Source organism: Amblyomma mixtum, chromosome 6, assembly GCF_055824585.1.
Source record: "Amblyomma mixtum isolate Tamu chromosome 6, ASM5582458v1, whole genome shotgun sequence".
In the NCBI taxonomy this organism is placed as follows: domain Eukaryota; kingdom Metazoa; phylum Arthropoda; class Arachnida; order Ixodida; family Ixodidae; genus Amblyomma; species Amblyomma mixtum.
Genome location: NC_143017.1, coordinates 55,318,630 through 55,345,825, shown reverse-complemented (window position 1 = coordinate 55,345,825; position 27,196 = coordinate 55,318,630). Strand labels below are relative to the sequence as shown.

The window sequence follows — 27,196 nt, the reverse complement described above, 5'->3', positions numbered from 1 at the left end:
TGCCTTGAAGCTAGAAAACTAGTCTAATTTTCTCTCTAGTTAGTTGCTCTTTCGCGTGGCGACGAATTTTGAAGCGCTTGTGAAAACAGCGGAGTTGAGAATGGCCGCCTCCGCCAGCGTGGCGCGTGCTCTGAAATGCGGCAAATTCCGTGATTAGATCAGCTACGCCCACGACTGATTTTGTCGAGGGTCTAGGCAGCAGTGACTGCGAGGATGCTACCTCATCATACGACTTTAGTCGAGGGGGCGAAGCTGGAATACGCGAGGAACAAGCTGAGAACATATAGGCTGCAGCGCCTGGGTAATTTATTGGGGCCCAACTCAGTCGGCATTTTGAAAAGGGTATTTTGACGTTACCGATGTTACTCGTCTCATTTTTTTGGCTTCCAAGTCACGTTGGCAGAATTTGATACCACCTGCGTTTCGAAGGGTTGACTCGACTGTTTTGCCGAATGGCGGGTCCAAGTACACAAGGTGCCTAAAGGGATTCTTTTCTACGTTGAAAACTGTACTTAATTCTGTTTAGAAGTATTTGCTATTACATAGACAAGCATGTAGCATTTTTCAAACCTTCTAAAAATTACTTTCATTTTTGACAAAAGCATATGTTTGCAAGTTCTGTAGAAATTTTATCTAGAAATCTTGATTTCAGAAATAAAGTTTTATAAGAAGACATAGGAAACGTTAATGAAGCTCGCATAGTTAAAATGTGTGTTTAATTGACTATCATACATTGCATACCTCATAGTTCGTGGACATGGAGTGTTTAGTGAAAACCCACAAAGTATAGGTAATTTTTCCATTATAGGCAAAGAGTTAAGCTGTAAGCCGCTCATCGCGGCCGTTTGTATCAAGACTACAACAAATTTTTACAAAAGGCCACCGAAATATAACAATTATTGCACTATGCGGGAAGCGAGCTCGAGAGTGACTGTATGGAACCAGCTCACATCATTATTGACTCAATAGCGTTAAAGACCCCGTTACGTTGAAAATCTGGCAACGGCGTTCTCGGCGTTGGGAGCGATGAATGGGGTGTCGTATGGTGGCCCAGGCAGCCGCCTCCGGAGAAGCAACCTAGAAAGGCAACCTTGGTCGCGTGACCTCGTGGGGTGATCACAACCTAGGCACCGGATTGTGAGAAGACTAACCACACTAGCAGGTCGCAGTTAAATTAATGACTGATCGCGAGAGGTTGCTCGCGAAGAGCAACTTGGGTCTCCCAAGCACCACAACAAGTGGCAGCACCTTCCATCGCAGGGCAGCGGCGCATCCCTTCACCGCTGCACCATTGCTCAAGGAGTGGTGCGAGGACTCCCAGGGACATGAGTGTAAAGTTCAGAATGCCCAATTCCGCATATATGGGCACTGATTCACGAACGCTATCACGTCATATCAGTAAGGCGGAGCTTAAGTGTACCCCCCAATTATTCTACTTGAAGAAACAATGGTCTAGCAGTCTTTGCTCATTGTCTCTTTTTCTCGCCCTCGGCGTCAGTGACTCCACTGATTATTTTTTTTTATTTCGGCTGTCCTACCGGCACCGAGCACTTAGAAAGTGCCTGACTTTCCGTGCCCGACTTTCCATGCCCGACTTTCCGTGCCCGACTTTCCGTGCCCGACTTTTCGTGCCCGACTTTCCACGCCCGACTTTCCGTGGCCATTTCTGAATTCGCTCTTTCCGTAGCACAGCTGTTACCTACTCTATGAGCAGGTGCACCACGCTCTTTTCCGTCCGCCGCGTTCAGTGCGCGAGCGGCGCCGATATTACGTCATCTCTGCGCCGCGAGCATGCTAGTGGCGACACCGCGTCAGTTGAAAATTCGATCCCCAAGTGTTTGACTCCCAATTCAAAGAGCGCCTTCGCACTACGTACCTACTAAGTTGCCGGACCTAACGCGTGGCATGTGACGCACGCGAGACGCTGATGGACACACCGGCCACACCGGTGTGTCAATCGGTGTGTCCAGAATGGACACACCGGGCACATGTTGTATGCAATGGAACTCGGCCCGCCGCGATGGCTGTACGCCGCCCGCGTTCTACGGCTCAACTCGAGATTGGTTTTCAATGCTCGGTCACGGCGGTCGCATCTAATGCATGCGAGGTGCAGCAGCGGTCATGTGCCGAGGTTTCGAATCGAGTTAAAAAAGCGCAGGCAGCCAGAATTAATCCCGGCATATTCTATCATCCCAATTATCATCATTGTTGTCGTCGTCCTCAGCCCTGCTACGTTCATTGCGTGAACAAGGCAGCTCCCGTTATTGCCCGTTGCTGTGGCTCACTGAATTTGACGTTCGGCTGCTGACCCCGAGGTTGCGGGTTGGATTCTAGCTGAGGCGGCTGTATATCAGTGCAGAAGAAATACGAAAACACAAATCTGTGCAGTGTCCCCGCACGTTTAAGAAGCCCAGCGGGTCGAAATTAAACCGGAAGCCCTCCATTGCGGCGTCCCTCATAGTCCGTGCGCCGCTTAGTGACGCTATACACAACAGTTTGCAATTCTCCATCTCCCATTGATATTCAAATGAATCGTTTAGTGCGCAAGCAGCGGCCACCTCTTTATTTACAAATTTTCTGATCTCATCTGCCCGTCTCAATTTCTGCCTCCAACTGCTTCGCCTTATATACCTTGTACTCCACTCTGTTACCCGAGTGAATCCTTATTTAGCAAGGCGGAAATTTGGCCGAGTTGGTAAGTATTCGTGATTTCGCTCACAGCGCAACAAGAACGGGACACGGGACGAAAAAGTTACGCAAACAAGCGCTGTTTGTGTCACTCTTTCGTCTCTTGTCCCGTTCTTGTTGCGCTGTTAGCAGAATCATGAATCATTACTTTTTCTCTCCGTTGCATGTTCCGGATAGTCTCTTTTTCTCCGCTTTTTGTTTCTGTAATTAGTTGAAGCTTGTTTCTTAATTAGCGTTCGTCCCTTTCTGCTTCTGAACATGATGTAATATCCAGTTTTTTCCTAACTCACCGCGCTCTCCTCAATTTGATTTCGAGCATGTTCCTTAATTCTTCGGCGCCAAAGGCCTTGGATGTTCATGGGCGTGCGACTGCATTTCGGAAGCGATTCTTATAGCTCGGTATCGCGGTAGTTACCCGCGTTACCAGCGTGGTTATGCGCATGCGCATCGGGAACCGGACTGGGAAGATGACTAGCGATCGTGACTAGTTTTTGAAAACTAAAAGCCGTTATTCCTCCCGCGGATCCAGTAGTCATACTGGCCCATGACATTCATGAATAACGCGCTGCCACTGATGATTGCGCATAATTACGCTTTCGCCGGGTGCTGTCGGCTAACCGAGCGTTACCTTTGAACCAGTGCTGGCACTGTTTTCGAAGAAGGCGTGTCAGCGTTCGTAGAAGAAAAGGGCGCTTTTCAGTCTTTCATTCAAAAGCACTGTCCGTGAAAAGTTGGATGCGTTTTCCGCTCATGATCCCTGCGGAGCTGTCGCTCTAGCCGTGCGTAACTTCTACGAAATTAAGCTAGTTGCCTGTCGAGAAAAGGCTGCAGGTATCACTTGCCACGCATTTCAGTTCGTTGGTTGGTTGGTTGGTTTATGGGGTTAACGTCCCAAAGCGACTAAGGCTATGAGAGACGCCGTAGTGGAGGGCTCCGGAAATTTCGACCACCTGGGGTTCTTTAACGTGCACTGACATCGCACAGTACACGGGCCTCTAGAATTTCTCCTCCAAAGAAATTCCAGCCGCCGCGGCCGGGATCGAACCCGCGTCTTTTGGGTCAGCAGCCGAGCACCATAGCCACTGAGCCACCGCGGCGGCGCATTTCAGTTCGTGCGCGTATCAACATTTTACAGGTCTTTACGTAACAAAAAAAAATAATTCACCTTTTAAAATCTCAAGGGAGGAGTTTCTTAAGAGCGCAGCTAGTCCTTCGCACCAATTTTGCTGAACCTGTCAAGAAGACCGAACTTTGCTTTACGAGGCAGCTTTGCCGCCGCACTCACCCGCAGGTGGTATGGGCTTTCGCAACTGACAACCAGGAGGCCTTGCGACGATCACTGACACGTCTACGGCTACATATTTATCTCGGCCTGCCCAAAATCGCCGTTTTTTCTCAACCGTTTGGAGACCTGGCTGGCACTGACACCACTGCTGATCAAGAACGGAATCTTACCACGAGGATGAAACACCACTCCCACAGCGTGGATATGCCATCCGAGTCCGGCGGCCAGTCCGTGCGCAGTGTTTCCCACACGTGGCAGGGGATTCCCCTCTTCACCGTCTGGAAGAACGCGAACATTCTCTCAGCGAAACAAGCAGCACATATACGTTGATATCCTTTTGAGTAAGGAAGCGACAACACAAACGCTCGATTATCGCGTAAAACTTGGTAATAATTGCACACACACCCTTCATATTGTACCTGACTTCGAAGAGATGAGAGTTATTCGAGTAATTTGCTGTGTAGTCATAAATTTTATGAGTGTGAACACGGGAGCGCGTGCCTGATGGCAGCGAACTTTACTTGTGGCGACACGCGGCGGCCGCTTTCCGAAACGAAGTGGAGAGAGACGTGCGTTCCTTTGCTTGCCAGAAAGAGGCAAGACAGCAATACACTTTCCACCACTTTGTGTAAAAGCAGCTGCCACATATCACCACAAGTAAGGTTTGAGGCTCGCTGCCAGGGGCTCCCGTGTTCACGCTCACAAATTTTATGACTGTACGTTCGTTTTCATGTTCTTAAATACGTTTTTATAATTAAAGTGAGGAGACATTTTTTTTTTCTTGCAGGTTCTACTCCAGCGTACGTTTGCCCTTCTCAAGTACAGGTGCATAATTGTCGGGCTGTGAGGCAGCAAAAACATTGGCGACGCTTGTCACATTTATTCCGTGTACCGTTATCTGTCTGCCACCTTTACCTTATTTCTTTTGCATAAAGGACAGTATGAGATAGAAGTCGCCAAGGTTGCCTCAAAAGGCAATGGCATCAGAAGCATAGGTGGGTTTATGACCTAATCTTGGAAGGGACGATCGAAGGAGGTGGTCCGAGATGCACAACTTATTACTTTGACTTTTGTCAAAAAAACTGGCGTTCGGAGTGCTTCTCCTAGAGTAAAAGAACCGTAAACTCCTTGTCTACCAGTCGAATGCGTTTTTCAACCGCAAGAAAAAAGCACGAAGGGTAACGGGGTGAGAACCCCTCATGGTTACAGGAGTGCTGTAGAGCGAATCACGAGATTTGTTCGTCTACGTTGCATCACGTTTCACCAAAATAAACTCGACGGAATTTGAGGGACAAAGCGATGAACGAGTACACATGTTAGTCGCTAACAGCCTACTTCTGTCGCGTCTAATATCATGCCAGTTAAATCAGAGACCTCACTTTGCTGGCTGCCTGCAATTGGTGACAAACATATGCTAGCAAACGCAAAATATGCGACGACTTAGGAAGGAGTCATTGACGCAAAAAACCTGTAGGGCATTTATTATAGTCCAGCGTTGTTTGCCACCGCCCGCAGTGTACTTGATTTGTTAATGAAGGTTAGCATGATTGACCACGTTACTTACTTTTTATTGTGTCGTTTTGTGTTGCGATGGCTTCGTTATCGTTAACGCTATGCAGCGTTAAGAAACCTTTGTGTTTGTGCTCCTTAATTGAAATCGAATAATTTTGGACCACCATAGCAGGCAAGTGCTAAGCGAATTGCGCGGTAAGCTATGAACCGGTACCACGTGTTCAAAATGATCGCGCATTGAGGACAGGCAGATATCCTTACGAGAGAGTACTACTCACGAGCATGGATCTGTTAAAAAACAACAACAAAAAAAAAACATGTCCTATGGATGGCTTTTGCGACGTTGTTCTTATCACTTCGCCTTTGGTATACTGTACCCTTAAGCTATGTCAGATTCGGGACAGAGTACAGCTTGCCGCTAAGCCCAGCGGTCTATCACACTACGTTGTCGTTGTTATAGCCTTTGACACTACGTTCCGCAGCCATCCGGCCTTTCTCTTTCTTAGGTCACGGATGATGTCAACGCACTATTTTTGAATGTTCAAAGCTATGCGTCACGTTGCGGCAGCCAAAGGAACTAGAAGCCCTTCTCGCGAATACCCTTGAAATGATGCTAAGTTGTCTTTTTTATGTTTTTGCAGACGCGAAGAGCTTTTTTCATTAGACAAGTAAAGAGACTGAGTGGCAGAATACGCTAAAAAAGGGAAGAAAATTACGGCACGCAATGAGTGTTGCATGATGATTGTCATCATGTCATTGACGATCTTTTTTTTTTGCGTTTCGCTGATCACTACCAACTCCGGCAAAAAAAAAAAAAAAGAGACTATCGGCCGCTGTTTTTCTGCGTGTTCTTCTTATGGGCGAAAGTTACCCTTTCTAATATCTCTAGGTTTACTTCAGCATGCATATGGGCTTGCAGAATAGTTTCGGTTTGCTCATCGCGCTTTTGCTAACAGTTTGTAATGAAATTGTGATGCAAGAAAAAAAAAAAGATTTGGCTGTGACTACTCGTTTCTTTAACCGAAGCATTATGACGTGAAAGGTAGTTACTTTTCCCGCACAGAATCAATGCGAAAATTCCGGCCTAGAGCATGGCAACTCCGCCCTATGCAGTATTTCACTTTTGAAAATGCCGTACGTTGCATGGCCACATTGAGTGCAACACGCAAAGCGACCAATAATGAATCAATTCTTTTTCAGTGTTTCTTCACCAAGCGTGAAGGTGTTTCAACTGGTTTTCTTTTGTATAATTCAATTACTAATTTACAGCGTGTAATTGCTAATTTTGTTTCAATACGCAATCAGACGGAAAACAGCAATTACCGTTCGTGTCTTTTTATCATCCACTTGGGAGACAGTTTGTAGTGGCACACGTGCTAAGTATTGTTCGTAACAGTTCAGACAGGACCGGCCTTGTGCTTACAGTGTAGGCGGCCTAGAGGGTAATGCTCCAACACCTTACGTGAAACTGAAAGTTCGTTATTGAGACAGCAGAGTTTCTTACCTGTTTTTTGTACGTTAAGTTGATGTCGTGGTCGTCACCAACGAAAAATGTTTCTGGTGTCATGTGCTTTATGTAAAGAGGGTCCGTGATCATTTGGACGTCGAATTCTAAATCGGGCAATTGTTTCACTTGGCAACGGCTCTTGCGCTTCGAAGTAATCGTGTAAAAGGCATCTGAAAGAGCACACATATTTCTGTTTAAAACAACGCATTACTTCCGCACCTGTGTCCGACATGCATGATGTGTTGCAGTGCATGCGGCGAACACCTTCAACCATCATGAAGGCCGCTTCACTATTTCGTTTAATAATTAGCTCCGTGACATTCTTTACTAGTGATACTCAAACTATTTGACTCGCTTGCTAACGCACGGTCATACGCGTACACGTGCTTACGTAGACTGCCATTGGTGAGGTTCACGGGTTGGCAAGCTTACACTCACTTTACCCTCACCTTACGCTCACGGGCTTATGGCATTGAACGGAAGTTTGTTTCATTAATTTTATTCATTCAGTAGTGCCGGTAGCCATTTGGAACGAATGAAGCAGTGGCTACAACGCGTTTCGTCATGGTCCCACTACTACGACGAAATAAAAATAGACAAGGGTAAAGAAATACACACAAAACCAGCAAGAGATACGCAGTCAGTTAGCAACACACAAACATATTGGCACATGGGAAAAAGAGGTGAAAAGAAGAACGCGAAGCTATCGCATATGGGGAAAAAGAGCGCCTGAAAAAGACTCGTATGTCAGGTTGACGACCTCCTTCGGCAGCACGTTGCAGTCGTCAGTAGTTCTTGGGGGAGAAAGAACCATTGTATACATTTGTTCGACATAGGGGTAGCGATATTGTCTGGCTCAGTTTTGCTCGGTGCGGTTGTGCTGTGTTATATTACACAAATGTATGCAAATATTGGCATCACTGATTGTTAACAGTGCTGAACAAAATTGTAGGGTGGTGCAACTTGCACCGGGATTCTAATATGTAAAGATTGGATCGTTTATAAAGATCTGATTCGGACACCTGCTTACAGAAACCATATAAGCAAAACGAAGCGCTTTTTTTTTTCTCTGAATGCGCTCTATGCAGTTAGTTTCTTTTTTCCTGTGTGTATACTAAACTATAACTGCTTACTCAAGCAACAGACGCAAAAGGGACACGTGCGCAACCCGTTTAGTCTTACTGTTACAATGTTTCAAGCGGGGCTTGAGTAGCCCCCGTCACTTTGATGCGGCTAAAGCTATATGTGGAGTCTATAACTATTCTCAAATATTTGAACTGATCAAAACAGGAGATTTTGCTTGGTTTTTCGTTTTATGGGGTTTAACGTCCCAAATCGACTCAGGTTGTGAGGGATGCCGCAGTGAAGGGTTCCGGAAGTTTCGACCACTTGGGATTCTTTAACGTGCACTGACATCGCACAGTACGCGGGTCTATAGAATTTTGCTTCCATCGAAATTTGACCGCCGCGGCCCGGATCGAACCCATGCCTTTAGGGTCAGCAACCGAGTGTCATAACCACAACCACCACGACGGCTGAAAACAGGTGATTTGGTTATTGTTAACGTTGTACACGGTGGTTTGTAATGGCGGGAAACAAATATCCGTCAAGTGAAAAGTATATAACAGCTGTATCTTACCAGTACTCACTTATGGGGCAGAAATGGGGGAGGGGGGGATTGGTGCTCGAAACTTTTAAATAAATAAAGCGTCGAACTTTAATAGTTAAGACTACCGTATGAAATATTAGTTAATTAACTAGCTAACAATCCTTAGCGGTTCACAGATGCACAACCCCACCTAGAATACGACACCGATGAAAGCGCTATTTTAACTCTAAAGGCTTATTTTTGAAAACTACACGCAGCCTAACAGCTTCTAGCAACACCAGGGTTATTAGGCTGATTTTGCTAACAGGACATTTTTTCTCTGTTTGGTGCCTCCATAATAATAGGGATAGCTAAGGAGAAAGTTGTGCATCTTAATGCGATCGTTTTCTGGAACTCTTACGAAGAACCTGAAAGTTGCTATACTTTGTCTGTGAATGAGCACTTGATGTACATTTCACTCGACGTTTCAACTGAATTATCTCTAGCGTATTGATAGGTTGGGGCCGTTTAGCATTCTGAGTTTAAGAGGGACATGCTTTTGCACACGCTCGCAAACTATTTGATTGGAGGGCAAACATTAGTGGTGAACAGTGAGAGTACCATGCGTGGGAGTTTTACCTAATGTTTTATAGTATAAATGCAGAATGTCCTAAATACTGTTGTCGGCATGATTAAAATCACGAAGCGTGGTTAATGTGATCGCATATTCCAGGTCGAGTTTCTACTGGGAAACCAACCCGGCCATAGGGCGTCAGAAACAAAATTAAAATCGGGGCATGGATTTCTGTCCGACGTGATTCGTGTTGGTGTTTCAACCGCGTGCTTCAAATCGCAGGCAAAGGCAACGTCAAAGAGTAAGTGTGAATGGAGACAAGGAGGCTGAGCGCATGAAAGATTTTAGGTTTATATCGTCCCCTATGACAATCTGTACTTAGATTTTCGTATGTTGGCTTAGGAAGTCATGCAGGAATTTCTACATGGATGAGTCGGTGTTCGGAGACCCGCAGACGGCGTCGAGAAGACTACTTAGACTGAAAACCTTAACCGCTATCTGGACCATTTCTTCGCTAGTATTATGAACTACCAGGGGTTGGTCAAACATTTAGGGGAATAATTTCTTGCGAGTTCGTTATAACGTCACTATTATAAGAGGTGGTTTCGTGAAGCCATGACTCAGCGGGGATAGAATCCCATGTGCAATTCTTGCTACGACGACTTTCATATTCATCGCTTGTGTTTAGGTTGGTCCGTACAGTAACACTCAGCACAAAAAATAAGTTATCGTAGTGCTGCTGAAAGTACGGTGCTACCATTCGTTAGTAACATGCAATGGAAACGGCGGCAGCCTTGTCCCTGTGCAACAAGCGACACTGTATAATTACTTTCATCATCCAAACGAATTGTTTTCCACAAATTTTAATTTTATTGCAGGAGAGTACGACGTTATCACTGTTTTTTCTGTGCTCTTCTACGCTTGTCCGAAGTTATCGTCGGATTTGTTGCTCAAGCAGTGAATAGTCCCCCGAAATTCTAAACGTGATGATTTCAGTTAAATACAGTTTTTAGGACTTTTGCTTTGTCCCTTCGTGTTCGTGTTTGAGAATAATTGATAGCCAATTATTTCCAGGAGGTTTTCTAATTACATGGATGCGTTCCATCGGTACGTCTGATTCATTTAACTGATCTTCAAAGATTTGGTTAGAAACTGTGCGAGCTATGGAGTGGGCCGGGTCTAATTTTATTTACGCTAGGCGATAAATGATTAGGTTATTCTTTCTACGTCTGCTCATCAAGCCATCAACTTTCTTCAGACGATGGTGAACAGTTTTTTTTCTTAGCCCATGAGCCATGAAGCCGTAGACAAGTCGGCCATTTTTTCTCTCTATACAAGACAGCTTTAATAAGCTAATAAATCCCCGAATCGGCGCTTTGCATTAGTTTGCCTCTCCTGTGTCGTCTAGTACGGTCTCAAGCATTGCCTCTGTCAAGGGCTCTGGATTGGGCTTACGTGGCCACAGGAAGCCTGTAAATCCACAAAACAATAGCACTCCGGGATCAAGGGAACATGCAATAATATGTACTCGAGTTTTGGTCAGTGGGTTCGATTCTCGCTGCGGCAGTCGGATTTGAATAGATTCGAAAATCAAAAGCACTGATGTAGTGCAATTTCTGTGCAAGGAATTCAGGCAGAGAGTCATGGCAGAGATGAAATAATTACCGACTAATATCCACCCCGGCGCCTCTATATGGCTACTATGTAGAAGCTTCTAAAGGTTTACAGATAGAAAAGAAATCTACGGAGCCTTCTGAAAATCATCTTAGTAGAAAAATTTGTCCTCGTCCTGGAGTAATATTTATTTTCTAAAGCATAATCCAGCTTGTGAAGGTATGTCATATTATTTTGACTACCACCCCGCCACGGTGGCTCAGTGGTAACGGCGCTCGGCTGCTGACCCGAAAGACGCGGGTTCGATCCCGGCTGCGGCGGCTGAATTTCGATAAAGGCGAAATTCTAGAGGCCTGTGTACTGTGCGATGTCAGTGCACGTTAAGGAACCTCAGGTGGTCGAAATTTCCAGAGCCCTTCACTGCGGCGTCTCTCATAGCCTGAGTTGCTTTGGGACTTAAAATCCCAATAAACTAAACTAAACTAAACTAAATTAAACTATTCTGACTAACATTGTCCCTGCTTGGAGCGAAGATAGAATCGGTTTTACACAGGCATAGTTCATTGCCCTGCTATTGTTTAGCATCTAGAAGCCCAGAGACACACAGGAGTAGCGTGCCTGTAGGGATGCGGCCTGCATTCGAGCATCCCGATTGTGAAACAAAATTTCGCTGAACATCTGTTCGCCAACGAGTTGAATTACATGTAAGCGGTACTTTCCAAATTTCTTGAAACCGATATAGCTAAGTTTGATCGAAATTTGTCGATCAATCGGTTTGTATGTGCTACTTGATAAACCAACAGACTAAGCCATAGAGCTCTCCGTCGTGGAAGTGCAGTGAAGCGCGATGTCCATGGTTACAAAGCGCAGTGAAGCGCCCGTCACCATGGTTTGTATGGTCGGGATTTTCCCACTGCACCGGATGCAAAATAAAATAAAGAAAAGCAAAGCCCAATTTTGCAGGGCTTGTCACATTTGTGAGGGTAGGCTCTTTCTCTAATGTTCGGCCTCGCATTCACTTCGAAGCACGAACTGACGGGCGAGTTGGTTATGCATGGAAAGATTGAAACAGCGCGAGGTCCAAGGTCAAAGAAGAGAGCAGAGGAAAGGAGGAAACGGACAAGACTGCGCTGAACTAACAACTGACATTTATTTGGCACGCTGTGCGTATAAATACATTTAGGCACCAAAATAGAAAACACCGCAAAGAGCTCATTCATGCACCCTGAATCCTGCAAGACAACACAAGCTAAGATGTGCAATTCAGAAAGCCCAGTTCTTTTTGTGAGAAAGATACTATTGGAGCATTTAAACAGGTATCACTATGCTTCTTGATATTCGAAGCCTCGATTAATACACTACACAGCTGGTCTTTGTTCCTAGCAATGTCAGTTGTCATTTCTGCGCTGTGTTGTTTGTTTTCTCCTTTCCTCTCCTCTCTTCTTTGGCCTTGGGCCTTGCGCTGTTTCAATCTTACCATTCACTTGGGTGTCACAGGGTCTTGGCTCGTGGCGCGGCTAGCAAGCATGTTGTCACTCAGTCACTTGCTGCCATAGCAGAGCAGGTAGGTCGCCCAAAGCAGTACCCGGAAGGAGAACTTCGCGAAAGTCGCCGCTTACGCCTGTGCATGTGACGACTAGGTGATCCGTGATTGGGTTTTAGTGAAGCGGACCGAGGAATATTTCCTGAATCATGTTCAGGACTATTTTAGGTTTCCGCGGTGTCTTGTCTTCGGTACACCCATTTCCGTTCCTGGTAGAAAACACCAAACTACACTCCACGGGCTTAGATGGCGCTTGATGTTTTTTGTTTCGTGAGCAAATGTTCTGCCTTGGAAATGTACCTCCCCCCTCCGCATGACATCATCATGCTTATCCTACCTGGCACTCCGCATCGCACAGAAGCCTGAACACAGAAACCTGAATCGACGATTCCGCCAATGTTTCATAGTAGCGCAAAAAGCCAGTACTTCAAATGGCACCAGCACAGCGTACTTCCCCTGCAGGTTTCACACGTTCGATTCCTTTAAAGGAGTATAGACACCTAACTTTTTGGTGCGTGTTTTTTTCTTTGTAATGATGCGTAAGGTATTACAATCCACGGATTAGTACATGGTATTCCCCTGTAACCACTAAATAATTTATAACCGAATTTCTTTCTCGCGCTGTTTCGAATTCTGTTTCGACAGCCGAACGATGGCCGTGACGTCAAATAGAAGTTATAGGTCACGTAAGGCATGAAAAGCTGCAATATAATCGATGCTTCTACGTACGTTGCCATTACGGCTTTAAGGAAGGCTGGCTTCAGCACTGTAGTGAATTAAAACGATGAAGCAGCGAATCAAAGTTTTGCCATGCCTCTCGTGACCTATAACATCTCTTTGATGTCACAGCCATCGCTCTGCTGTTGAAACCGAAACAGCATGACAGAAAAATTCGAATATAAATTATTTAGCGGTCGCAGCCGAATACCACACGTTGATTCATGAATAGTAGTGTCTCCGGCATCAATATAGAGAAGAAAACACGCCACCAAAATTAGGTCTCCGTACTTGTGTATCTTCGTCGAATTCTAAAACTTTTTCAGTTTCCTCTTAAAAGTGTTGGAAAAGCTGCGAGGAGGAAAGAGGAAGAAAAAGATGGGCTCCCCGATTTCTTCTTAACAAGGTCTATCACTAAACTTGGCAGACTGCAAACTAACTAGACTGCAAAGCGTCGTCATCCAATTATGCCATCGTGCCTTGAGGCACCGTCCTTATGTTATAGTGGCGTGCGCGGCCTGCGCACGAACTCAACGGCACTAAGTGGACTCTGGAGTTCCGTCGTGACTCACCTTCGTTTCCCGATACGATTAGCGTTCGCTTGCGTGACTTGACCTCATTAGTAGGGACGTAGTCGATCCGGTGCAAATTTCGCTCCAAATCCATCCACACCTGCATTGTGAGCCCGAACGTGGAAGGAAAATACATGTTAATGAAGTTAGATTTGTATACCTGAAGCAGTCGAGTAGCACAAACATGCGATATCGTATCCTGAATCAGCTGTGAGCCCAAATCGCGTGTTAACGTTTTCTCAAGAGTCATTTCGATATGTGGTTAATTTCTCGTTACCCCAAGTATGCATGCCAGTCGTCTCCTAACTGTCCGTCTGTTTTGCTTTCTAACTGCCTGTATGAGTGATATGTGAGGCAGCCGGCCCCTTTTACACTGCTCCACTGTCACGCCTAACCTCCGCCTAACCTGAGCACGAGACAAAGGGTGCCGCATCTGTTCCCGCTGGCGTTTCAGATGTTTACTGTGTTCCTGCAGTACCTTATGCGTTTCATGACACTAACAATTAATCGCCACCGTCTTAGAAGCCGCAATCGGTTGTGTTAAATACACTGTAAATAGTGACATTGTTTTTGTGTTTACATTTTGCCACACAATTTACAGCAGAATGTTGAAGGTTTCTTCGGAATAAGATTCTGGTTTGAAGAGAGACGCACCTGAGCCTGCGCATTGCTTGCAATGGAAGCAGAAATTAGACGCATAAAACATGCCCTTTCCTTAGGTGACTGCACCTTGAAGGTGGTTTATTGAATCACATTATTGTGAAAATTTTAGACTCTGCTCAAACGACAAAAATTAGCGAAGAGGCGTTGAAATGAGCATGAATTGACAGTTAAATTAATTAATCAGCCTATTTCCTAACACATTCCCATAGTGTATGAAAAGGGCTTTCATAAGATTAGAGCTCTCGCAAAAACATCAAATATACGCCAGTTCGTGAAATGTCGCAGGTCATTTTGGAGGCTAAAAATGGAGAAGCGTGCGTAAGTGCCACCTCAGTTCCCGCCGGCGGGGCTGGAAATATTTTCCGTAGTCCCTTCACACCGGAGAGCTGCATATGAATTCTGGTGCTTCTTGCGCGAGTAGGTCTGTGTTGCCAAGACGTAGTACGCAAAAATATAAACACGTACGCAGTGACGGAAAGGGACGAGCGCTGTACTCAAAACAAAGAGCCCGATGTACGTACGTGTTTTCATTTTTGCACTGCTACGTTTTCCGTAAATATGCACCAACAAGCCCAGCTACAAGTACTTTCCAGGTCGTTTCATGGCGGAGTAAATGTGCATATTTAGCTGGCAAATGCAAACAGTTGGCGGGCGAACTGGTCCAGTTGTCCTCTTACTGAGTGCCCGTACCTCTTTGGGCTGGAATCTTTCTAATAATGTTGCAACTATTCAAACAACAAGTCCGCCTAACGTTCACGTCAGCAGGAAATGGCTACAACTCTGCTTTGGTTGAGACCTGCTATGCTGTAACAGGTCTGTGATATAGTAAGGTAATGTTAAGAAATATTGAAAATAATGGTTCATTCGTTAGACGCATAGCAAAATCCTACTTGTAAAGTATTGCCATTGCTCGCAGAGTGCCATAGAAAACCAACGGTGAAAGTTTTTGACGATAGCAAAGCATTAATTAGAAAAGAAAGGAAAGCCTGTCGACGGGAGATCAGCGGATGTATTGATTGCTAAAGTAAAATCTTACAATAAAAGAAAAATAACATTTATAAACTCCTTCCCGTTGATAAATATTTTTATCCAGAATTGCTGGGTATTTTAGTAGCAGTTACTCGCTTTGGAACATTCGACTGCATGGCGGAATGAGCGATGCTGATCTTTCACCGCAGAAATTCTGAAAACTACATCGGTCGACATTCACCCTGTGTAAGTCCGGTTGTTGACCTTTGCTTTATCATTTCACCATATTTTGTAGACTGCGCAGAAGTACCGCGAAAATTCTTCGGTTTTGGTTTGGTTTTATGGGGTTTCACGTCCCAAAGCGACTAAGGCTATGAGAGACGCCGTAGTGGAGGGCTCCGGAAATTTCGACCACCTGGGGTTCTTTAGCGTGCACTGACATCGCACAGTACACGGGCCTCTACCATTTCTCCTACAAAAAAAATCAACCGGCGCGGCCGGTATCGAACCTGCGTCTCTCGGGTCAGCAGCCGAGCACCATAACTACTGAGCCACCGCGGCGGGGCCGAAAAATCTTCCGCGTACTCTGTAAGACTCGGGCAGAGTTTCTAGCGTTGGTAGGAAGTGCACATGCATGTGTTGTGGAGATTACTCACGTCACTGTAGTACGTAGAACCGTCCGGCGACAACATCTCCGCGTGATAGTTGAAGACCTTCATATCCGTGAGAGGAGGTCGGGAGATGGCCTTTTTGTACCCGCCACAGAAGACGCCATCCGGAAGCTAAGAAAAATTATAAGGGCAGCAGTTACGAGATCCGATGAAGACCCCAAACACGCTGCATGTGAAAGCAGTCACAAATTCCGTTATTTTAACTTGTGTAGAACAGCAGAGGAGAGTGGATAGAACAGCATAGGAGCAGAGGAGATTTTTCCATAAATTACGCAGGTTTAATCCGAAATTTTGCGGGTCACCTTGGACCGCTTGCTACTATTACGCATAACTTCTATTTGAGTTTTGTTGTTAACACACGCCTCTTAACTACCTGTGGGTAATACTAACCATAATTTTTGAAAGCCACTCTCAGATAACTGTTCAGTGGTCTTCTCAATAAAATCTCATTGCAAGTTCACCTTCACTCTGATGAAGGGATCATAGCGATGTTTGCAACTCTAATCATTCTCATTTACGGGAGAACGTATGCGTTTTCCTGATCGTGTGGTATATGGCTACTTAAGATAAATGTTAGCAAGAGCAAGAAGCAGGCATTTACAGCATGACGCTCGAATCGGTCCTTTTTATACAGCACTATTAATACATAAATGGAGCGTAGGCACCAGCATAAATACTTCAGTGTTAACTGTTCTCTTGGCTAAACATACAACCAGACTAGACATAGACCCATCTTCGCACGAACACTGAAATATCAAACATCACCCTTACTATTATCTATGGCAGAGTGGAACTCGTTACCGGCTGACATAGTTTCTGAAACTGAGTTATCACATTTCCAAACAAAACTTTCATCGCACCTTGGCCTACAAAATTCACCGTGATATTTTCAATATTGTCGAAGCATTAAGTCTTATACGCTCAATCTATGTATCTTTCAGCGACTGCAGTGATGTGTACTTGCAATTTGTATATAGTTATTCTTTGTATTTTGTTAACTACTGTGTGCCAATAATCTGTATTGTGTTGTTTTCATGCCCTCCCCCCCTATGTAATGCGCACTTGGGCCTTTAGGGTATTTAAATAAATAAAAATAAATATAGATTACATTGCCAACAAAGCGAGTATAACACTAGGGTTAATTCATTAAACACTACACATGGCTACGGGCAACGATAAGCTTCTTGAGTAGAAAGCTCCATCTATTCAGACCACGGTTAGAACGCTCTTCTGCCACCTAAAGTTAGCACCAGGCTCATTTTACACAGTAACATGGAGATTACAGAATCGACTGATCCATTTACAACCTTGTGACTACGCAGGTGACATGACTGCATAGCTCCGAAACTATCTGAACCCGCGGACACTTAGCGATGTACACACGTTTCCTCACTTGAGTATTTCAAATTTGCGACAGGATTTTTACTCCCCGAATGGCGTATATTCACCCTGGCTTAGATATTCTTCTCCAGGAAGACTACCTATTGGAAGTACTTTATCGTTATCTTGGATAGACTAGTTCCAAATATCGCCTATGTTTTTGACCATTACACAACGGAAGAGGCTAGATTGTTACCTCGAGCCTGTTATTATAACTCTGAACCATTTTTTACAGCTTTGTTTTATTCGAACACATCCTGCATTCCATGGACGGGATTTCTGATATTGAATTATATTCCCCTAATTAAATACACCGGAGTGGGCCTATAAATATATGTCATTTTAAGAAGAAGGGCATTCGCACAAGATGCATTGCCATCCCTAGGCGCGAGATTGCGCTCGACCGAGCTGTGCTCGGGCGGCTTTTGATTTCTGAGCCCATTTACACAATCCCAGTAATAAAAGCCTTTTCAACAAAATGAGTAAACACGCGTCTCATGCAGCCGTAACTGACACATACCTCGACATTGAACTGAAGGCACTATTGGCTCACGCAGAGACGATGTTTGAGCTCAAGAGACAATTCAGCTTTGCAAGTTTCTTTTTGTAGATTATTTGTTGGCAAAGTGCGTTTTTTCCGGAGTGACGTTTAGATTTACAGACCGAAAATAAAGTCGAGCCCGGATACATCGAGCCGGGATTTTCGGAACTATTGGCTATATCGAACGCACTGATTATCCCTTTGAAAACCTTGCGTAAAAGTGTAGGGAAGTAAGTCCCGCCGTATAGCGAACTCCGGTTGCCCAGGTCTTTCGATATATCGAACTGCGCGCTGCGCCCTCGCAAGTGGCGCTTCTCCTAAAGGCGCTCTTTGATCACTTTGAGAGTGAGAGAGAGAGTTGAGATGCTGTAAGCTACAGGTGGTGTTAGCCTTGCGGTTTTTCATCACTCTGAACATGGCCTATGCCGGAGTTCGGCCTTCAGCCTCTTGTGCTCACTTTCCGAGGGGTACACCGCTGTCATGCGCTGATGCCAGCCTAACAGAACCCTTCTGGCGGCCCTCTCCTGGCGTCCTTCATAGCCGAAGGCATTACGGAAACCAACCACATCTTAATTTTAATTGACTATTATACTCTTCATTTTGTGTACGGTACTAACAGCATATCACTATTAGAAGTGACAGAGTATAAATATTTGGGCCTATGGATTACTAACAACCTTTCGTGGTCAAAACACATAGACGCTGTAGTAGCAAACTCAATGCGGAAACTATTTTTCTTGAGACGCTCCCTAAAGTCATCCCCACCTAGTGTTCGTCTATTGGCGTACAATTCCCTCATCCGTCCGTTACTAGAATATGACGTAATCATTTGGGACCCTTTCACGTTAACAAACATTCAGAAATTAGAGCGAATACAGCATAAAGTAGCTAGATTTGTTTTTAACTCATATGGCCGTGCATCTGTAAGTGAGCTCGTGAGGCGAAGTGGGTTACCCCCCGTCACTGAGCGCAATCGTGTTTGTCGATTAACGCGCGAAATAACTGCTTTAAATATTCTTTTTTTTCCGAGGACAATTACTGATTGGAACAAACTTAATAGCGAGACTGTTAATCAAAATTATTTACTTCTGTTTGAAAAGTGCCTGTAAATGTTGTGAATTTGTGTGTGTTTATATGCTTGTATTTTGTTTTGTCCCACCCTGCTATGATCTGTACAAGATCGCAGTATCTATAAATAAATAAAAAATAATTATGATGTACTGGTAGCAGGATTAGACATCTTACGATATGCAGTAGGCCAGTGGCTAGTTCCAAAGCACCACCCGGTGGGTGGCGCTTCTATGCGGTACGCCTAACCAGCGCCTAACCAGCGCTTAACCAGCACACCGGTGGTCGACACGTCGCTGCAAGAACGGTGTCCCTACCTAGGGTGCAATGCACTCTTGCTTCTAGGTTACAGATAATTCTATCTATTGTTATTTTTTATGCGTGGAACTATCCGTGCACCGAACTATTTTGCGATTCCCTTTCAGTCCGTTTTATCCGGGCTCCAGTGTAATATATTATATTGACTGCTACATCTCTAGGCAAACACATCATATTAAGGTAATATTGTCTCCCAGTGTCCTTTGCCGGGCCTCGATACATCGCAGAATGATGAACACTGCCCTGACGTTGTTCGCGAACGTTTTCTAGCAGGTGTGAAGATAAAAGCGGTCGTGGGCGAGATATCTAAAGAGTTACCTGCAAAAGATCGTCGTGTATAGCGGTATCCAACGCTGTGAAGCTGTATATATTAATTTGAATTTCGTCGCCTTCCCCGTTGGCGTACCGTATGTCAACGGAGACGGGTGTCTGGATGGTGTCGGTAGTTGAGTCCCAGGAAATCGCTAAAATAAAAAAAAAATAGGAGTACCAAAGATGAGCATGAAGCAGCATAAAGACTGCAAGGAGTGTTATTAAGGAGCGGCTTTATTCTAAGGCACTCGCCGCTTTTTGATAAGGACGGCTTACACAGCTGGTTAGAGCGGCCTTACAAGAATAGGCGAAAGAAGAATAACAGCGAGCAAGATACTAAAATGCGTGAAGAATTAAACGCAGCCCTATATCGTGCTCGCACGCACGGAGAACTTAGGTAAACCTTTTACAGGTAATCAGCAACTTATGTTCAATCCTTGTGTGCAAGCCAACTGGTACATCAGAAAGAAAACTGACCAATGAAGCTTCTGGAAATTCATTTACTGACCGATGAGCTTGGGCACCTGTTTCTTCTTCGACCAAGAAGTCAACAACAAAACTGAATTGTTCAACCCTTGCACCTGCAGGGGTTGAATAGAGAGTAGCAGCAGTATTTTAAATACTACTGCTATCTATCTAGTATATCTATTCATTTCATGTTTACAGACTGTGGTATTCATACAATCTGTATGTTGTGCTCTCTTCCTTTCAGGAGACATGAAGGCAGCCCAATGGGTCAGGGAACAAACGCGAGTTAATTATATCCTTTCTGTAAGAAAGAAGAAATGCCCATGGGTAGCACATGCAATGTGGAGAGAAAATAATGGATGGTTCTTCAGTGTAACGGGGTAAATTTCAAGAGAAGGGAACCATGGAAGGGCTGGTAGAAGGTCGGGTGGACGGATGACATTACAGCGTTTGTGGGGATAAGTTGGTCACGGCTGCGCACGGCAGGGTTAATTGCGATGAGATGAGAGTGGGCGAAATTGGGATGATGGGGTACAACTTGCGCATTGGTTTCGGCGCTGGTTATGACATCAAATTTACTGTGACGTCAGGACGATATCTGGAGGGATTGACTAGAATGAAAGCTAAAAGTTGCATATTTAAAAAAAAAAGCATACAGCGAGAGGAGCGCGTTAGAGCCTCCAGATATATTGGACATTTACTCTTCGCTGACGTCTAGCGCTGCTTGTAGGTGATCGGTTCTGAACTCACCGGGGCCACGTCCATAATGAGCCAGCCGACATGTCTTGGATTTAGTAAAATCCAGAAACCCTTTATTTGAAATAGGTCAGGCTTGCTTCATTCATTACTCATCTTGCAGGTATATCAGTTGTTCTGGTATGTTTGAAAAGCGTTTCTATCTATCTACTTTCCAGTGAATGACAAAGTACTCGTCGTCTTGTTTAGATGTCAGTTTGCTGCTGGACAGTGCAATAAGCTTTATATCAAGATGCCTTTTTAGCCGATGCCCTGCGAGGGTTTTAGCCGCTGAAGCAGTGCGCAGCGTATTGGCAAAGAATCACCAAGCAATAACTCGTCCGGTGTGCCTTTGTAAAAATACTGCACAAGACATTCTAAACTTTACGCGTTGTAGGACGTCATTTTATGCTATTTAAGGTCTTTGCTTCGGTCAGAGATAGTTACGTACTATTTGCAATATAAGAAATTTCAATGAGAAATACAATGAGGGAAAGTAAGTCTGCAAGAGTTGGTCACCCCCCCAGTGTGGGAAAAAACAGTAGGCACTTAAGTCTCCTTACGTGCTATGAATGCGAAAACATTGTGCACTACTGGTGTTTCCCTTGGAGCGTTTGTGTAGCTTAGTCGCGTTGGCCACCAAACCGCACACAATTTGGAGATCCATGCGTTAATTCCCATATATGTAGAATTGGTCCTTCTCTCTTTAACATTCATATATGGCGGCGTGTCCTCATACCACTACCAGCGCATTGGCGCAGCTGTTAAGCGATGCGCTACTGGACTGGCGGTGAATTATTTGGCCTTACAGAGAGGTTGAATTTAAGTAAAACAAAAACTCAAGCGAGACCACATAGGAAAGCAGATGAATCTATGAAAGCAACAACATAAGCCTAAAATCGAGCTTTATTAACCGCCGCGTGCTGCTTAGGCAGCGACAGGTTTATGGCTACATCGTTATTTAACGCTAATTTTTGGCGTATGACAGTCCAAGCTGATTACGCGCCATTAAGCGCAACATCCCTAAGTAACGCAAGTGCTTGCAGTGATTTGCGATTAACTTCCCTTCAGCAGCTTACCGTTTACTGCCATGGCGATGACGAGTGGCTTTTTGTCGTGCTCAGTGTCGATCACCCACACGTCGCAGGACATGTTACGCGCCGGATAGTGCGCTTCGTCTGGGGTCGAGTTCCACAGCTGAGATGTGACCAGGTCTCTCAGGTAAAAGTGCGGCAGTCCGTCTTCTGACGGCAGAGGGCCGAAGGTATGGCTGTCTGGTTTCGTGCTGATTAAGTTGCATGATGCGTTGTGATCTGAAATAAAAAAGAAGCAGGAGCCTACCTGAATATCCTGAAGGCGATTGTTTTGTTGCGAAAGCAACACTACGCGAGTCGCCGAGCCATTTCGCGGAGCCGAGGAAAGGCCATACAGCGCATGCGCGAGGAGCAGTGACGTCACACGGCACACAGCTCGCGAGCCGCCGCCGTCGCTGCGCGGGTGACTCAAGAGGTGCCGCCGCTCCGCTCGCCAGTTGCGCATGCGCAGTAGCGGCGCATAGCTAGCGGGCCGGGGCCGTCACCGCTGCCACGCGCTCTCCATCGCCTCTCTCTCTCTCTCTCTCTCTCCTCGTTGCTTTCGCAATCCTCCAGGTTTAACCAGAGCTAAACCACTGCCAATTTTTTTTTACACTGGTTTCTCATGAACTCACGCATGAGTAAATTGCCTTACATGCACTGTATGCACGGTTAATAGAGTCCTGACTTGTAAGATTATCAAACCGTAGTAATTTATCCAGTGCCTCCATCCTGACTTCAACAACACTCGGGCTAAATGTTTTAGACCTACGTGGAACTGCTTCGTTGAACAGTACAGTGAAAAACGAGAGGCAATTTGAATCGCCTCTTTTCAATCGCACTTCAAAGTTTCCCCTCAGTAATCAACTCTGTGAACGCGGAAACGAGCAGTTTCTAAAACTGACATAGTGATTGGATTACACTTCCGATACAGCAAAGCGCTTACACCTTAAAGGTGAACTTTACTGATCTTTAGCGGCAGATTGTTTTGCGGCAGTCGGGGTCTACTGCCCAAATAGACATATACCCACGTCTCTGGGTCTGAGAAACACGATAGAACAATTAGAAATGCAATTCTCCGAAATAGGAATGTCCCTTTCTCACATTCTGACATTAAAGACGCAAAGATCACCCGGCGCCTAGGGGGACGGGCAGTGGTAATAAAGAGAGTGAGGTTAACCGAGAAGCATATGTTTTTTTAAGAATTAGCTCGGATCAGTAATTTGGTTAAAAACTCGATTTAATTAAATAATACTGGCGATGTTACCACAGATATCCCGAATGGATTTTTGCCGGTAGGAACCATGGCCGGTGAAGTGCAACCTGCTTTTCGAAAAGATTTTAAGAAATAATGTGAAAGCAGCTGCAAACTCTGCAAGAAACAGTGGCTAGCTACAAGCGAAAAAAGAAATTAAGGCGTCTGAAGTTTTTTGTACTACAGAGATAACCTTCCCTATTGCACTCAGTCCCAGCCAGAAAGTGTAGTATATCTTCTCTAGGTGACGTAGCCCGACGGCATGTAGAACCGCGAAGTTTAAAAACAGAACGGCGCCATGGTAGTCTCTGGCCTGACATTCCTTGCAAATATAAATTCCTCCTAAAACCGCCAATTCTGCTATCGCTATTGCCATCTTACTGAAATATATATGAGATAATGCCAGTATTTTGTTACTTTTCTCCGACAGTACACTGTCCCTTCGTGGGATATATTCTCAGAAGCAAAGCGGCGTATGTGCTGCGAGTGCTGTTTTGTATACTTTATGTACCCAAGTAAAATCGACTAAGGGAGAGTTGAAAAATGCTTAAAATGGACCCTTGTACGTCCCGCTTCCAGTCTGCACATAGCTGGAAGAGTATTTTGAGGTAAAACCTTTATGGTATGACCCTCCTCAATGGTGAAAAGATGTCGGCTGAAACTTTTTCTCTATTTGTACCGAAGTAAAAGGGCCCAAGGAATAGTTGACATTGGTTTAATGGAACTTTCGTAAGCTCTGCTTCGAGGTAGCACAGGTACCATCACGTAACGCAGAGCGTTACGCGTTGGTATTGCCAAACTTGAAAAATTTTGATGCAGAGGCCTTTCTTTTGTTTTGCGCCAATGTAACAAATTCCAGAAGAAAGAGAGGTTGTTCCTGCCGGCCCCACCGTGGCTTTGGCGTGTCCGCAACCTGTATCTTGGTTCTGAATTGAATGAAGTACTATTATTATTATTATTATTATTATTATTATTATTTGTGTGGCTGCATCTGCATTGCAGCATCAACAGCAAAAATGTCTAGACGTGTGTAGTTATGAAGAATCTGGTGTATTCTCGATAGACCAATAGAGAAACCTGGTAAACTGTCAATCCTACTAGTAGATGACCACAGTCTTCTTGAACGTCAGCTTTTAAACTCAGGAAAGTGGAACATTTTAAAGCAAACACTGTGTATGCGTCGGAATGTCACCAAATCAAAACGAGTTTTTTTAGCCAATGGAGGTTTAGTCAACAGTACACCTTTGCCTCCTGTTCTTCCAGGTCCATATAAAAAGAAAATATTTTAAGAACACGGCTTTTCCTAAAGACAAACACTTAAACGAAGAAAAAAATGCATTGAAGACAAGATATATCGGTTAAAAAAACGCACACTAGACGAGCGCTGCTTCGAAGGCGTATTTCAAGCCGTTTCTGCAAAAAGTAGCCCTGCAACTTGCGTACAAGTTGCGTGGTGGAATTCGCTCTTATGGAGTAAGTACCCAACAAACCCGAATCTTGTTTCTTTGGGACATGCGCATACGGCACAATCAGGAAACAAGAACCTTGCTTGGACGACACTTTTAGGCGACTGTTGAACAACTGGTACAAAGCATCCTTACCTGAAGATCTGTGAAGAAAAGTCTGCCTCGTGTCTATATCTTGAAAGTAGGTGAGCGTCTTCCCATCTGAGTGTATTCTCAACGCCGCTTTGAGATTCGCACTGTCGTAGAGTTCCTCAAAGAAACGGACTTCTTTGACTGTGGAGTCCTCACTCGGCCTCGAGATGATGATTTCCCCGAGTGCTCGAAAAGACCCATTGTAAAATGGAGGAGATGGTCCTGGAAGGACAATAATAGAATGCGATAAAAATAAAAAAAAAATGCGCGTTGTTACAGGATACGTAGACTGATAGCGACGACATGGTAACCTTGATGAGGAGTTATAGACCTCAAAACAGATTTTTTTCGGGTTTTGTCGGCAATTGCAATGTCTTGAATGCAGTACTTAATGGAAAGTGCGATGCACTACCTTGTCAATGAATTCTGTAGGTAAAATTGAGGTGGCTACGAACAGAACGCGGAAGGCCCAATACTGTGCCGGTTGTGTTTTGGTCCTAATCATCACCACATCATTTTAAAGGGCATATATACGTGTTGCTTGCTCTGGAAACGAGTTACTGTAATGTCACGCAGAGGGAGAAGTCATATGTTTGACTGAGACCCACTCAATTAACGCCCTAAATTTCGGTGCTCTAGTGTCTCGTATGTGGGCTGTCCCGTATTCTTGCATTAAAATAGCACGTGAACCGCAACATTAGTGACGTGCCTGCACATCAATACTTTCCATAATTTCTGGATTTTTTTTTTCTCCGGGATTTGAACATGCTCAACACTTGCCAAAGGCTCCACTTGTGCCGTTGTTCAAGTGCTCTGCGGAAGCCGATGCTAGAACTCAGCTCGACGCTTTGTTCTAGCGACAGCGCGGCCCAGAAAACGATCAGAACAATCTACAATGGCTACTGTAGAGATGTGGTGAGGAAATGCCTTATCTTGCAATTAGGACTTCGATACACTAAAGATAATGCGAGAAATCCTGCTTTCCTGTCTTTTCTTATTTTCTCGCACCTTCACTTGCGCTACTTCTTTCAAATTTTTGCACTTTTTGAGGCATAAATTAGTTGTTGAATATTATTTCCTGTTTGTAGAATAAAAACTTGAGCGAGAACATACCTAGTCCTCTAACGAATGAGAGTAAAAGTGCGTGCTCTCAAAGCGTCGTCGAGAGGTGTAATAAGAAGCTAAGTAAGAGCTCAATACTGAGCACGGTGCAATTCAGTAACGCGCCAAGATTGGCGAGTGAGCACTGATTTTTGTTGCGTTTTCGAGAATACTTAAAGCAAGAGACTGCTATGAAGTCATATCGCAGACATATCAAACAACAGACAAAACACTGTATTAAACGAAAAAAAAATCATGAACGTTCAGTCTTTGTAAAATATATACAGAGTATGCTTCCGAGCCATGTAGCGGTACTCTTAAACACATTTGAGCGTCCTAAGCTTGGGAAAGCTGAAGAATTAAGTTCCTCACGCCTTTATGTGATTAGGGTACCTGAGTACGCAAGAGGAACCGCGCTGCAGGGCTCAGAAGCAGAACTCTTGAACTATATATTTTTGACAACGACTGTACATGCGCTCGAGCTTTCTCTCCAAAGCTTGTTCCAACTTGTTCTTTCAGAATGAAGTACGTATTGCTGTCACACTGGAGCGAGCATTTCATTGCTCGGCGGAGTAACTGGTTGAGGGACAGAAACTTGCACTAAATATCTGAAAATTCATCCTTGCAGGGATTTCAAGATGCAATGAGTGATGCTTGCGAAAGAAGAAATGTAAAAATGCTGAGTTGTACCAGCGTGAGAAGAGAAAATGCATGAAACAGAAGAAACTTTGTGAAGAGCGATGAGTGTCGTTTCTTTTGAAGCGAGCATATAATATTCTCTAAAAATCCTCTTTCTGACCCTTAGCCTGAGTGCATGAGCCTTATACTTTAGATTTATAAATGTTCTGCAGGGCCTCCTACATGTATCGTGACATATGAGTACATTTATAGGGAAACGTGCCTAGAGAAAATCAGCAACCAAAAAGGCGTTGCGAAAACACCTATAAGGTCGGTCCTGAAACAAGATAAATGTTAACGCACTTAATGCAGGAGTTGTGCCTTATATTTCGGTTACAGCAATGGTACATGTCCAATATTCTAGGACAAACATTTTGAAAATTGACAAATTGTGTGATACTTTTATAGAAATATCTAAATCAATGAGACATTTTTCTGATATGTAGCAAATTCATTCTGTTAAAGTGTTTCAATTGGTTGCATAAAAGTTAAGATGCCACAGACAACCCATGGGGAGCACTTTTGACGACAGCAAAAACGTTCATTGAAAAAAAAAAATGCAAGACTAAAGTTGGATGATCTACAGGTGTATTGATTGTCATAGCGAAATCTTATATTATACGAAAATATTGCATTATTAAGCGCTTTCCTGATAAAAATTGCTTTTGTCTCGAAGTGTTGCGTATGAAGAAGAGGGACGGAATTTTTATTTAAGGCGCAGGCGCAGTATATCAAGCAGGGACTCCATAAAATAATGAAAACGTTA

The 27,196-nt window shown here is 44.5% G+C and overlaps 1 protein-coding gene across 1 annotated transcript in view; it reads right to left on the bottom strand.

Annotated features, from left to right (window-relative positions):
* LOC149339186 (uncharacterized) overlaps positions 1-27,196 on the bottom strand; it is a 43,886-nt gene that overhangs the window by 16,309 nt on the left and 381 nt on the right. Inside the window, exons 2-8 of the mRNA XM_089547978.1 lie at positions 24,655-24,873; positions 21,805-22,038; positions 19,529-19,674; positions 15,889-16,014; positions 13,601-13,700; positions 6,990-7,162; positions 4,144-4,251 (exon numbers count right to left, since the gene is read on the bottom strand). Coding sequence (XP_089404104.1) covers positions 4,144-4,251; positions 6,990-7,162; positions 13,601-13,700; positions 15,889-16,014; positions 19,529-19,674; positions 21,805-22,038; positions 24,655-24,873 — 1,106 coding nt within the window. The remainder of the gene's footprint in view (positions 1-4,143; positions 4,252-6,989; positions 7,163-13,600; positions 13,701-15,888; positions 16,015-19,528; positions 19,675-21,804; positions 22,039-24,654; positions 24,874-27,196) is intronic.